A 14,772-nucleotide genomic window follows, 5' to 3' on the forward strand; every position below is an offset into this window, starting at 1 on the left:
TTAAATCAAACTACTAACAGGTTTATCATAAAAAAATATATATATAAGTAGGCGGATATGTATGAATTCTGCCTGTGAGTATTAACTCGGGGGGAAAAAAGCTCATTATAATTACAACGCGCCTGCTTGTGGAGGCAATATAACTGCGTGAACTTAACATTTAGGTTTAATTTCACGTTTTTCCAAAGCGGTCTGTCCACAATTTATTAGCACTAGAAATAACATTTAGCATAACACTCAAATTATACTGTAAGACAATATAACTGCTAATTGACGTGGACAAAAACAAAACAACAATAGTTAACTTACTTTTAGTGAGGGAGGCTTTTCTGAAAAGGTGTTTAGGACAGTACTGTAGTCCTTCAGTGTGACGTCAGTAGCTATACTCTGTTAACCACGAGGTGACGCTGGATCACAGGCTGCTGAAAACTAAGATTATATTTTAATAAGTTATTAACTTAGTTTTCTCAGTCTTATTACAATAAAACCGAGAAAATAAAAAGACAATTTAAACCCTAAAGACAACCAAGAACTCATTAGAATAGAAATGATCCACAGCAGAATAAAAAGCTGACCGGATAACACATAGACTGTACATGAAGATATTATATATATTTATATACAGTCTATGGGCACATGCCTTTACTTTACAGCAGTAAACTGGGGCTGAAGCATGGGTATGCAACACAACTTTATTGAAACTCTTGAAGCAACATCAATTTACAAACAAGGAAACGGGAGCTCATTGTACATAAAACGCTTTTTTTTTTTTTTTAGAACCAAAATGACAGAAAAGAACTGAGAAGGGAAATAAACTCCCAAGGGTTGGACCAGCAGTGGCAGGTGCATTTTTTATACAAAAAATAACTTATGAAATCTTTCAAGTTTACAGGAATATTGTAACACATGGCTTGTGTAAATCGATGATTGGATTTACAGCACAGCTTTGTGTTTCAGACTTTGAATGATCTAAAATTTCCAAATATCAAAGCAGGCATTACTTTGATTTAAGAGACAGGAAAAATACCACTGATGAAGAACAAAAAAAAAAGATAACATGAGTGAGCTGGGGCAAATGCATTCTTGAATTTTGAATTTTCAGTGTGGTGCAAGTTAGTCAGTCACAGTCATTATGAAAGGCCTTCTCAGGATCGTATTGCCTGAGTGCTGCCTCTTGACACTCCTCTGGGTCCCTGACCAGCGCCGCGCTTGTAGTTTGGTTGGTAACCATCCTTGAGCAACAGAGGAGGGGAAAAGAAAGAAAGACATACATTTGAGAAACGTCTTCTACAGACAGCAAGATGATATACAAAACCAGTGTGAGCGCTTCTGTCTTACCCTCTGATAATTCCCATTTGAGTAATCCCGAGGTGTGTTGAACTGAGTTTGTCCATAACCAGAGTTTGGAGTGTTAGCGAAAGGAGGACGATAACCGTCATATCCACCTGAAAATAAGAAAACTTTACACTTAAAATGCTCCTTTAGGGATCAGCAATAAAATAAGCGCCAGGCCTTTAGCTTTTTCTGACGTCACTTTTACGTAAAAATGACAATGGCAATGTTATTAAGTAAAGCTGAGTGAAATCTCAACCAAACAAAAACCCAAAAAACTAATCTGAACTGAATCAAAACGCTTTAAAAAAAAATAATTAAAGGCAACAGCAGCATGTTGGTTAAATATGCATAGATGATGGTTCCTTGTTCGTGTCTTAAGAGCACTTCAATATATTTATCGTCTTAAATGCAAGATTGTACAATTTTTTAACAGCTGAAAAGGTGTAGATTATATTCATGTAAGATGAGTCTATGAAAAAGATTATTTTCTCCCTCATACCTAAAAAAAGTGTCAAAAACAAAACAAACCTCATGACAATAATAATCAGACTTGCTTCCTCTGTGTGTTTTCATTTTTCATTAACAGCAACTGAAATTCTAAATACAGCAAAACACTTAAAATACAGTTTGTAAACAAATAAACAAGAGTCCCAACATGGCGACACCGCCTTCAATGCTCGTGGACTGTCTGAACATCACACAACAGGCAGCAGAGTTCTGTCATGAATACTCAAGTGCCGGGAGATTTTCTTTATTGCAGGAATCCTTGTTTAGATGGCAAATGTCACGTCAGCGTCATTGCTCACATATCGACCGGGTTCCACGACACTAAAGCCAAAGTCTTTAAAGCTTTACAGATTGCCCATCTCTTGTCCATGTCACACTTCAGCTCCGCAATATCCAAGAAGTTCATGTCTTGTGTTCCAGCTGCTGGGCAAAAGTCTGTGGGAGCGCGGCCGCGGCAGAGCATCCTGCTCTGACTGTCCACAGACAGCACTGCTCCACCCAGCTTGCAAAATGTCGATACATTTATTTACACAGTTCCTTCTAATAAAGTATCAACTGTCTGCTTACTCACATATTGTTAAAAAATAGACTTGTATTCACGCCTGTGAGGCCTACTTAGACAGGAACCCATACACAGTTGGTGCAGACAGCTGCATAGATTAAAATGGGAACGCATCTGTTGCTTAAGATGTTAGAGTGAAAAACGTATGTGATACACTTGCAGTGTAGACACGGGGTCGCACTCATGACAGTTAAGAATTAAGGCATCAAAAATGATATGAAAATCCATCACAATTGTAGCCTTCAAGACAGAAAATACTTTTCCTACAAATCAAATACATAACAATTCAGCAATGATTCTTCTTTCCATAAAAGTTCTCATGATGTCTGAATAAAGCAATCACGTAACCGACACCATCATCATTACTTTAACAGACAGATGAAGTCGGCGATGTCACACAATCCATGTATGAAAAGGACTTCAGAGCAACTCAAGGATTTATTTGTGGCTGTAAGTTGTGGTGTTACCTCTGAATCCATTCGATGAGCCTCTGTAGCCGTTGATCATGCCCCTGGCATTGCGAGGTCCACCGCGAGACATGCCTCTGCTGTTGTAGAAGGACTGTCCCTGTCGGACGAAGCCTGGGCCCTGCTGGGAAGGCTGTTGATGACCTCCTGACTGGTCTTGGGAATGGAAGGCACCAACTACTAAAAAAAAAAAAAACAGTTTCCCCAAAACAGGTGCAAGTCAAACTACAGTGACAGTTGAACACACAGTATTTACATAAAAGGGAGTTAAACTGGAACGAAGAAACACAAATCTGGCACAATCAATCCAGTAAGTAAATACTGAAAAAAATTCTGAAAAAATCTGCCCACCAGACTGCAGCTGTTCTGACTGCATCTCTGTCTGCTCCACAGGATGCTGCGGCTGGCTGCTGAAGGCCTGGTTGTAGCTGTTCTGGTATTGGCTGGCCTGGTTCAAAGCCTCTGTCTCATTAGCTGGCGGGACCGGGGCATTGAGGTTGAACACCTGAGGGGGAGAACAAGGGCCACATTGTGGTGAAGCCAAAACCAGAGGAAAGGTCACAGGCTCATTAGGACTAAAATCCATTACTCATTATTTCCTGGATATTGCTGCTTTACTACAAACGCATGTAATTGCAAAATGATGAGAGGGCTCTTAAGGACTCCAGAAGACTTTCCTAATGGAAGTCATTATGATTTTCTGTTTTGATTTCACTGGTAGTGACGCACACAGTCCTGAAAAGATCTCTCTTATCTGCATGACAGGCAAGATACTCCAGGTTTTGAATAAACGTAACCATTAAAAGCTTTTCATATGGGTATTATTTGACAACATGAGCAATGCTTCAGTAAGTGTCATCACAAAGGGCCTTACTGTCTGCATTGACTGGAATGGCGCTGCGTTGACATTGATGCCACTGCTGTGAGGAGCTTTCGAAACAGGCTGGAAAACTTGCGTTTGAGAAGCAGGTGGGAGAGCTGTAGAGGGTGGCGGCTGCTCTGACGACAAGGACATGGAGGTCTAAAAGAGAAGGGGAACAAATTCAACAGGTGGAAACATTTCTCAGTGTCATGTATTAGTGAAGTGCAGGTTTCACGTTTTACATTTCCAAATTCTTAAGATTTTCTTGGCAGGATCAAAAGATGAGATGAAAATATGATGCAGGCTGATAGCTGAGGTCATATCCTTAGTATTTTCTCCAAGTCAGCAACTTACAAGTAAATACTTACACAAGGTGGGTATTTCACAGGCACATTCCAGCAGGGTTAGTCAAGTCAAGTCAATTTTTTTATTATATAAGTCCATTATCACATAACACAGTTTGCCTCAGAGGACTTTACAGCATATGACATCCGTCTGCCCTTAGACCCTCACATCGTCAAAGAAAAAACTCCTCAAAAAAAACCCTGTAACGGGAAAAATGGTAGAAACCTCAGGAAGAGCGACTGAGGGGGGATCCCTCTTCCAGGATGGACAGACGTGCCATAGATGTCGTAAATAACAACTAAATTACAAATTCATTTAGACTCCATATACTTTAATTTGGCTACTTTTAGTAAACATGGTCTCTTTATATATGCTTAAGCGGTACTTTGCTTTGGGAAATATTAACATTTGTTTAATCTTATTTTTGATTTAAATTAATTACTCACTGCACGCTACATTGAATTTAAGAAGAAAGCAGCTTAAGCTGCACTTAAGCAGAGTTTAAATGCTCAAACATGCACGTGCACAGGCATGTGATTGGCACACCACTCGTGCATGAGACTGTTTACTGAGGTGTTTAAAATCATAATGTTTCAGTGAAAGTGCAGGTGCTTTGAAAGTACTAAGCATACAACAAGATGATAAGACTTAAATTATACTGCAGGTGTTCTGTGAACGTTTGTAAACAGATGTTTTTGTTATAGCTGTTGTTAACACGGTTCCCATTTTTTCCTGCAGTTCATGAAAATATTTGCTTTTTTTGGATTCTCTTTTGGGGCTTGGTAGACAAAAAAAGAGTCTTTACAAATTTGATTAAATTTGTCAGCATGTAATTGATATAAAAATGGTCATTTTGTAGAGAAGTATTCCTTTAAAATATATCAAGCAGTGTTTTGCATGTTAAATAAGACCTTTGCCCGAATGAAAATAGTCCAACGTTAGAAAAGATTCCTTAATTCCATCAGGAAAAATTCCAATCAAATAACCACAAAAGGACAAACTCTTTCTCACAGAAGGACTCTTACACAACAGCATAGCTTACCTGGATGGGGTCGATGGGTTCTGTCGAGGGTCGAGGATCTGGCGTGTGTGAGGTCTGATACATGGGGGGCGGAGTTGGGGAGACGATAGGAACCTGAAAAAGAGAGAGTTTAAGTTAAACATTAAAAAAAGTCTGTTGTCTGTCAGCGCTGTTTGCCAACTTTGCTTACTTACTTGTGTGGGCTCAGGTTGGACAGGAACAGTGTTGGGTTGTGAGAGCCGGGACTCTGGGTGAACTAAAAAGATTTGAGCGTTTCATCTCAGTAAACCAGAAAAGTCTATTCAAGCTTGCAAGTGTCATTTTTCGAACAGGCTTTTAGAACTGAGTTTCTGTTTGATAATCATACCTGGAGGACACACCATCTGTGGTAAGTCCATATTCTGAGCGGGTTTCATGGGCTGCGCTGAGACGATGGCGGGGTCGATGGGCTGTCCGTCAAACTCCAGCATAGAGTCCTGAAAAACAGAGAAGTGATGAGCATTGTGCTCAATATCTTCAGTGAACAAACTTCCTAGGACAACATTCCCACCTGCATGAAGTTGTACGTTCCCTGCATCTGTGCCATTAAGTCCTGCACCACCTGTTTTCTGACCATGGGGTCAGTTGGCGGCACAGGAGACGCTAAGTTCAAGGGGTGGGTTTCCAGGGCAACAGGTGAAGCCGCAGGCTGCATAGGCGGTGGCGGCTGCTGCTGCTGCTGCTGCTGCTGCATGGCACTGACTGCCTGAGTGTTGGAGACAGTGAAAACAGGTGAATAAGAAACATAGAGGAAGAGGAATAACTGGAAACTGGCATAGAGCTGATGAGATGATAACTGTGGGTTTATGTTCATATGGAAACATGAAAGCTCACAATTAAACATGTAATGTTAGCATTCCAGTGCAGAGATTCCACACAAAAACCTGAACAACCAGAGCAAATTGCAGAGTTATCACAGGAGATCACACTTTTTAATTCACTCTGTATATTAAAACTTAAAGTAAGCACAACAAGAAGAGGATGTCTGAACAAGATGCATATATTTACAAAATAGTAGTACATCATGAGCAGAAGTGTGCAGAATACACTGCTTCTCCTTTTCCACTTACTCCCTGGCTCAGTTGAGAAAAAGTGAACATGTTGGGTTCCGTGTTAGTTTGTTTCATTTTGGAAGGTGGCACAATGGTCATTTAGCTAACCTATGACCTTCTTTGCCTTTTCCCAGCTGCAGTAAAATTTAGTAAAGCAAAACTATCTGCACGGGGTGTTTTATTTTGAAAATTGACAGGATTACGTTGTGTCTGTGACTTCCTGCATGACTTGCTTTGCAATCACTATTGTATTATTTTATCCGCAATTAAGTTAGCAGAGCACTAACTGGGAGGCAATCTCAGGATGGCAAAGGCATGACCCGCCCTCCTCTGTGTCTGACTGGCTTGCCTAATATTCTCATCCTGAATCTAACCAATTGTTAACCATTCCTGCTTAAGCTCTCAGACTGTAGCCAGCAAGCACGGTGGATATCTGTTTACCTCCAGGGCCGAAGTAACATCGGGGTTAACTCCCTTCACTAAAACCATCAGCTGGAAAGAAACACATGGGAGCTCCATGTGGTCTTGAGAATCAACAGCATTTATTAAACTGAAACCCGTGACTTTAACTGCACATTTACTGCTAAGCTGACCGCCTTCACTGCTAGGCAAAGACCCGATTCCCTGCTCTCTCCTCCGTATACTCCGTTGCACTCACTGACACTCGAATCACCCGCTCACATGCTGTCTCTCGACCACTCACACCAAACACTCACACATGCACGCACTAACCTGTCTCTAAAAGAGCCATGCTGCTGTTATAACAGTGTAACCAACGAAGGCACAGAGTACTCCCAACCAGAGGCAGACTAGGGTGGGTCATGACTTCTACCTCCTAACGGGGAAAGAAATATAGTGTACTTTGCCGTCCTACGCAAACCTCCAAATGTTTGGCCTAGTGAGGGATCTCATTTACGGTGCACCAGGCCTGTAATATTGTAGAGGAAAAATGGCTGAATGTAGAATAAGTCATTTTGTCAGGCACAAATATCTATCAGAATATAGTACTACCTGTAAAAATGTAGTGAAATGTGGAGTAGGTCATTCTGTCAGGTACAAATAACTACATAACCAAGTCCTGCAAATCATGCAAAGGTTTTGACATCCTCTGGATTTCTGTAACAATCAGAGTTGATCATTTTTACGATGTCCCAGCCAGCTACAACATGACTTATCAAAAAGGAACCTCCATCTTAAAATCGAGGTTATTTGAGGCCAGACTAATGAAGGCTGCCATAAAAGCTTGACTCGGTAAAATGAAGCAATTAATCAGTAACACCAAAGAGGGAAAAGTCTGCTTCAAAATCCCTGCAGCATACCTCTGTTTCCGTGGTCCACTCATCCCCCTGCTCCTTCTCGCTGCCGCTGTATGTGCCGTCTGGAATGAACTGTCTGTTTACAAACTGCACGGGAAAAAAGAACTATCAACACAACGCTAACAAATATCACCATCGAGAATTTACTGGAAAGGTAAAAATTTATCTCACCTCTGTTGTTTCCACCGCAATGGGCTCTGTGAACTCCTCAATTATTTCAGCTTCTGTAAACAGAAAAACGATTTTACAGAACGCAGTGCAGTTTTCTTTCTGTCTTCATTACATTAGCATTTTAAAAATAGCTACTTTACTCCAGAGAAATGTCAGGACCTGGATCAACAGCCTGCTCTTCTGCTTCTGACGATTCAGCTACTGCTGCTGCTGCTGCTGCTGCTGCTGCTGCTGCTGCCGCTGCCGCCACCGCTGCTGCTGAGGCTGGCTCTTCCTCCTCCTCTTCCTCACACACTCCGTTTTGGTGAGATGGAACCCGGTCAAAGTACCCACTCAGCAGAACCTGGTCCAAAGTCTCTCTAAGTGCCTTGTCTAGCAAAGGAAGAACATAGTCAGCAATTAATTGGAAAGCAAGCCATGGAAACAGACATCAATTTATCATATTTACATAAGTCACAACAATCGAGCCATCGTGTTGCGCTGTTTGAATTATTAACCATCCATCAGGGTGGAGTGATGAACAGATTCCCCAACTCGGCTCGCAAAATAAATCTGAACTTAAAGTGAAGATACTCTTGTTAAAAAGTACTTGATCATCAAGTGAAGCCCTGAGGAAGACCGGTGTTTGGTCGAAACATTTTTTTTATGATTTAGCCAATATAATTAAGGCTCTCTGCTGAGGGTCTGCGCTCTGTCTGTATTTTCTTATCGTTTTGCTACATTTGGGATGTTCCTGGACGTGCTGCCCCCGGCTGATAGCAGCACACATCCAAGAGGAAGCTATGAAAATTGTGAACACAGCCCCAACAAAATGCACATAAAGAGAGACAAAATGCTAAGCAGACAAAGTTTGTTCCACAAAGAGAGAAAATGTGGATGAAGAGCGACGAAGAGTGGGCCTGTTTTCTGGTGGACAGGTTGGTGCCGACAATAAGCTTAGTTAGCATGCTTGAGTATCTGCTGTTGTTTCCTATAGTGGTCCATGATAGTGAAGGTACAAACAGTGTCGGGGCAAGGGGTCAAGTCTGAATGTTTTGTTTTCACAGTAATATTTTTTCAAGCAAAAATACAAAAAAAGTGAAAAAGTGATAGTTCCAGGTCCACCACATTAACGTCGCCAAGCAGACTTCAGGACATTGTGATGGGCCCTTTTCACTTTTTTCTTTCTGATATTTTTAAGACCAAATGATCAATCAATGAAGGGTCCAGACTGGGATTTAGGGGGATCTACTGGCAGAAATGCAGTACAATATTCAGAAATATGTTTTCATTAGTTTATAATCACCTAAAACTAAGAACAGCTGTGTTTTTGAACTATTTATATCTACATAGAGATCAGAACCTCTTTCACAGAGTCCACCATGTTCCTACAGTAGCCCAGAACAGACAAATCAAACACTCGCTCTAGATGGGGCCATTCGCCTTTTCGCATTTGCCATTGTACTTCTCCTACACGTTTCAGTTGCTGGTAATCAGCAACCTCATTGCTAGATGCCACAAAATCCTTCATACTAGACCCTAAAATAAAGTTAACACTTGCGAATAAATCAACGATGAAATTATTTTTTTGTTGCAGCCCAAGTAACAGTCAACCAGCCACCAACTATCATGACAATTATTAACAACAACACCAGCTATGATATAACATTACACCAGTCTGTTTTCAGTTTGCTTCTCAAATGTAATATTTGCTAGTTTTTGTAGTCTTCTGACTATCCTTGTGAGTTGGACTGCAGGTCAGACAGCTGAACAAAAACAACGGAAAGGCTCAAAAAGCAGAGTTATCCTGGCGACCAGATGCAGGTGACAGAGTAGTGAGGAGCAACGAGGCAAATGAGGTCACAGGATCATTTTAAGTTCAGCTAGTCAGACTGTGCACACTGCAGCAATCAAAGCCTAAAGCAGTGCTTTTATTTATACCCAAACTCAACATTTTGGTCAGGAGGACAAACATAGCCACTTTAAAAGACCTAAAAACCAAGTTTTGCAACTTCATATTATCTACATAATTCAGTATTCAAAACTAAATAGGCAACCATCAAAACTTAAGAAAGTTAAAAAGTTAAGATAAACGTATGTATGTATCATTTAATGAATGCAGAAAAACTCTGATGATATTTATCAGGATGGTGTAGGTATTGTTTAAACAAATGTGACTGACAGTGATCTGATAAGTAAATAAACCTACAAGTGTTGACATATTCCATTTCAAATGTCCCTTTATCCCTGTTAGTGCACAAATGTAAGTGAAATCACCTTTTCCAAACTGTGATGTAACAACACGCACAGAAAAATTTCACATGAAAGAACCAAAAATGGAAATACAAGCTGATGCAGAAAATATGTTTTATGGCATTAAATGTGAAAACTCCAGAACTCAGTAGTCACAAGATGAAGTGCTGTTAACTATTAACTTGAACTATTAACATTAATTCATGATTTAAAACACAAAACATGTGACCGGTGCTAACGTGTCCTACATTGCTGACTGACTAGGTAAGAAATTTGCTACGATAACAATAGTGACTTGAAATATCCTAGAAAACACCAGAAGAGCCTTTAAGCTAGCTCAGGCATTTCCACTTTGGCTCTTCAGGCAAAGCTGGCTGGTGTTATTTCCTTTAATGCCTCTTGCTTCAGGCCAAGAAGTTTGCTGCTGCCTGAATAAATATCACCCTGAGTCACCAAGTGAGACCTCCTTACTGAGGTGAAAGGGTTGGCTGGTGTCACTACTGTGAACTGGGTCACTAGTATCCTAATGTGGCTCCAGAGATCTAACCAGTGGAACCACAGGCGACAGGGCCACTGGCACCCTGCCCCGCTGCTGAGTCAGGATAAGCCCGCGGCGCTCAGCCCCCAAGCAGAATGCAGCAGTGCGAGTCCTGAGGCCAGATCGCTGAGAATGCAGTACGCCAATATCCCCAAGCCCTGATTATTCACATCACAGCACCGCACACATACTGCATTTACAGAATACAATACACATGATACATTAACGTATTAGGGCTGGTTTAATGACAAGATGGTTTTTATTTTGGGCACTTCACAACTTTATCTACCTTGCCTTGGGATTAATCAAAAGTATGGGCAGATTACTTATGGCCTCAACACAATAAAATGCTCACTGATGCTGTCATCAACCATCTGATAAAATGTCCTGCCAACAATTTTCAACACCAGCTGGGCATCTAAATAAAGCCACTTTGACTTAAACAATGAATACCCTTTTATTTCAATCTGTTATTAAAGTGGGGATGCTACTAACAATTATTTACAACAGTGACTAAAATGCATTTTCTGTATGCATTAATTAATTACTAGTCTATAAACTGTCAGCAAATAACAAAAAATGCCAATCACCGGTCTGTCCAAAAACCAAAGACCCACAGATATTCTGTTTACCATTATAGGACACTAATGAAACCAGTAAAGTAGGAACCAGGCTTTTTTTTAAAAAAATCTTTTTTAAAGAAAAATACTCAAATGATTAACTGATAATCAAAAGAACTGCAGATTAATTTGCTGTCGAATGACTGGACTTAAGGGTCCAAAATATCGAGCTAAACTGCTTGCAAACATTTGTAGGCTCCACGTTAAGTTTCACTTACATGTTGTTCCAACCACAGCCTTGTCCTTTCCTTCCAGGAGGTCCCAGAGGTGCACGGATGCCTCGTCATACTGGTCAACCAACCTGCACATGTAGCAATAAGTTGTGTGGGCTGAAAAAAAAAACATCTGCATCTCAGCTTTATACACACATCGATGCCTCAGATTTACCTGATGTTTTGGTCACGGTCTGGCCCCACTAGCTTGTAGAACTCATCAAAAGCTGCAAGGTCTGCGTCTGTGAGCAGCGGTGAGCCACCGACTCCCTGCTTCAGGTCCTGCCGCACAGTGTCCTCTCCCAGCCGGTCCAGGAGGAATTGTAGCTCCAGAACCGTCTTCAGCCTCCTCTGCTCTGCCTCCTCCCGCTGCAGTTGCTCCCGCCGTGCAGACTTTTTCACCACCTTCTGGATCTAATATTAATAACATACAGTACATGAACCACATAAAGCCAAGTGACTGTGAGCCAGGGTGGACAACACCCTCAGGGAACATTTTCACAAAAAAAAAAACAAAAAAAACCAACTGAGTCATCCTTACATCTTGTCCCAGTGTGATAAAGGTCTTCTGCAACTCTCGGCCAAATTCTAAGTTATTCGTGATTTCCTGGAATTTGGAGAGGGCCTCCTAAAAAAGCAAAGAATAAAAGAAACATTTCACACATTACTAGATTGTAAAATCTTTGTAGGACCTGCAGAGTTATTTGTCCTTCTGTACAAAATGATGAAGGCTTTGGTGCACCCACCAGCTGGTCCTGATTGAGACGCTCCCCTTTATCCTTCCTGACTTGATAATCGTCCAGTTTACTCTGTAAAAGAACATCCAAAACTTCAGCCATGGATTTCGTCTGAGTGGGACACCTGTCATGACTCATACTGTACACAGCAGAGATTCAGCTACATGTTATCCAGACAGATCTGGAACAGATGGCTCTCGACAGTACTCACCTTTTTCTTCTCCATGTTGCGGACCTTCTTGTCGAGGACACACAGCACTTGCTTCATAACTTCAGACTGCCCACCAAGTGCAAAACCGCCCATTGACCCTGGAGCGGATCCCACATCTGGGCTGGCAGACTGCACTGTCCTATTTGCATTCATCGCTGAGGGCATCTAGAAATTAAAGTGTGATAGGTTAACTTATTGTGATAGCATGGAGATAAAGAAAATACATAAACAGATAAGCATACGATTAAGCTGAGATAGCTACCATCATCTGTAGTAGTTGAAACCTTAAAAACTACGATTACTACGATTAGTACAGACTACTAAAAATCAATAAAGGCTGCATAATGACTTTTGAAAACAGTGTCATGGGATTAGGGCTGCAACCAACAAATATTTCCATTATCAATACTTCTGTCGATCATTTTATCAGTTTAAGTAATTATTTGATCTTAAAATTGATTGAAGATAATAGAAATGCACTGATCACATAGTCAAGATCATTACAGTGCAGAAGCATCATTGTTCCTTACATTACATTCATTTAGTCACAACAGGCCCCAAACTCAACTGTGTACATTAAAAACAAACCATTCCAATGATTTTCATGCAGTGATATATGGAGAGCTTGAATTTGGAAATAAGAAAGCGCAGTATTTGGATTGGCAAATGTTATTAGCAGACAGATACCTGAGTTGAGGTATCAGTAGAGATAGGCTCAGATCTGTGTGTCCCTAGAAAAAGTGAAAAATGACCATCACAATTTCCAAAAGCGCAAATCAACATATTGAAACTGCCTGTTTTGTTTTGTCAGACAAATACTACAAAATCTGAGGGATATAAAGCTGCAACTAACGATTATGCCAATGTTCATTTCCCTTTAAGCTGTGATCTTTTTTCTTGGTATGAAAAACATTTGTAAACAATGAGAATAGTCTGTAACAATATCCAAGAGCCGAAGATGACCTAATCATGTCTTTATTTGTCCAACCAACATTTCTAAACACAAAATAACTTTCTACTTTAATGTAGGACCACTGAAAACGGTTACTCTTCACATTTACGAACCCGGAAATATCTCATTTTCACATGAAAAATAACTTAAACGATTATAGGTTTATCAAAAATGTTGCCGATTAATTTTCTGTAGACTAGGTAATCGATTAATTGACTAATCGCCGCAGTTTTAAAGTAATTTAACTGCACAAGCAAATCAATACCAGTACTAACAGTGGTGCGCTATCATTTACATCTGATAGGTGCAAACGATATATAAACGTGAAATATAGCCCTATAATAAAATAAGTGTAGCAGACAGACTATATCCCTAAGCCTAAAAACCACCTCATCATAGCAACCGGCTAACTTTGGTCCCAAGTGTGTATAAACCGAATGAACACATTTTTGAACTCCGTATTTCTTCTTATCCTAACATCATCTAACTTCGGCTACAAAGCTGTATCTTCGACTACAAGGTTCTTGGCCCGATGTCCTCTTAACAGTGCGGTCATATCGTCGTTGTTATCGCCGAGGTTTGGGAAAATGGCCCTGGCCGCACAACCGTTAGCACGGACCAGGGACTTAGCTAGCATCTGCTACAGCGACGCGTGCTAACCAACAGCCGGCCGGGAGCCGCGTTACCTTGGCAGCACAACACCAGATTCACCCACCTTGATGGTATGTATCCACAGGGGAGCTTGCTAGCCAAATGTACGAAACGGCCAAGTTATTATTTTTGTTGTGTTGCTTTATTTTCTCTTTCACTCTAGTGTGGGATCCGCCCCGCCGGCCTCACCGACAACTGAGACGGTTCGAAAGACGGAGAAACTCTTTATAAAGGCGATGGTCCGTTTTTAGCTGTCCAAGATGTGCCTGAATAAATAAAGTACGAAAACAAACCCGAATAGAGCATAGCTTTATTAATTACAACATATTCGTACGTGACATAAACATATCACTTAAACTATTTCGTGAGTGGTTCTTCTTACCGCAATTAAACATATGGAGGTTGCTATTTCTGGTCAGGCAAAATAGACAACAGCCTCCTGGCAGAAAATCTGCACAATCATTAGCTTTGATTAGGCTATTCTGCTCTGTCCCTTTGCCATATACAGTACACACAGACTATAAAATACACTGTGCAGTATTTTATTTCTGCAGCAGCTGTGCCATTCTGCTGTAAGGGCGTGTTGATTCACAGCTGCCTCACTACATATTCAGTCATGGTAATACATGTCTGCACATCAGTTGCACAACAGTTTGAAGTTTAACATGAAAAATTGGCATTTAAATATCTGAAGACGACTGTCACCAAGAAGACCTTTAAAAGTTACATTTCAGTTAAATCCCATGTTTTAATTCTTTTTTAATGACCTGCAAAAGATTAGGTTGCAAGCTGTAAGATAAAAACCTAAATGTAAATCCATAAACAAGACACACTTCTAAAACCAAAATACAGATTTAAAAAAAATGAACATTTTATCCATGAACCAATGACACTAACAACAACAACAACAATAATAATAATAATAATAATAATAATAATAAT

The 14,772-nt window shown here is 40.5% G+C and overlaps 1 protein-coding gene across 3 annotated transcripts; it reads right to left on the reverse strand.

Moving 5' to 3' along the window:
* Positions 1 to 678: 678 nt before the first annotated feature.
* Positions 679 to 14,053, reverse strand: caprin1b (cell cycle associated protein 1b). 3 transcript variants are annotated; one of them, XM_042496340.2, is made up of 19 exons: positions 13,895 to 14,042; positions 12,915 to 12,958; positions 12,228 to 12,392; positions 12,026 to 12,088; positions 11,821 to 11,907; positions 11,455 to 11,693; positions 11,286 to 11,368; positions 7,837 to 8,049; positions 7,678 to 7,730; positions 7,510 to 7,593; positions 5,650 to 5,844; positions 5,467 to 5,575; positions 5,294 to 5,355; positions 5,121 to 5,213; positions 3,746 to 3,892; positions 3,223 to 3,376; positions 2,872 to 3,051; positions 1,339 to 1,445; positions 679 to 1,232 (listed from the first exon to the last, which is right to left on the reverse strand). In XM_042496340.2, exons 3-19 carry the CDS (start codon positions 12,390 to 12,392, stop codon positions 1,146 to 1,148), a joined length of 2,121 nt encoding a protein of 706 aa, XP_042352274.2. In that variant the 5' UTR covers positions 12,915 to 12,958; positions 13,895 to 14,042; the 3' UTR covers positions 679 to 1,145. The 3 variants fall into 3 exon arrangements, with proteins under 3 accessions (XP_042352274.2, XP_042352275.2, XP_042352273.2); XM_042496341.2 differs by lacking the exon at positions 12,915 to 12,958 and having other exon boundaries at positions 2,872 to 3,048; positions 13,895 to 14,053; XM_042496339.2 differs by lacking the exon at positions 12,915 to 12,958 and having other exon boundaries at positions 13,895 to 14,053.
* Between the last annotated feature and the right edge of the window lie 719 nt (positions 14,054 to 14,772).

The sequence above is a fragment of the Plectropomus leopardus genome, chromosome 7 (assembly GCF_026936395.1).
Source record: "Plectropomus leopardus strain MGB_pleo_1.0 chromosome 7, ASM2693639v1, whole genome shotgun sequence".
Classification (NCBI taxonomy): Eukaryota; Metazoa; Chordata; class Actinopteri; order Perciformes; family Serranidae; genus Plectropomus; species Plectropomus leopardus.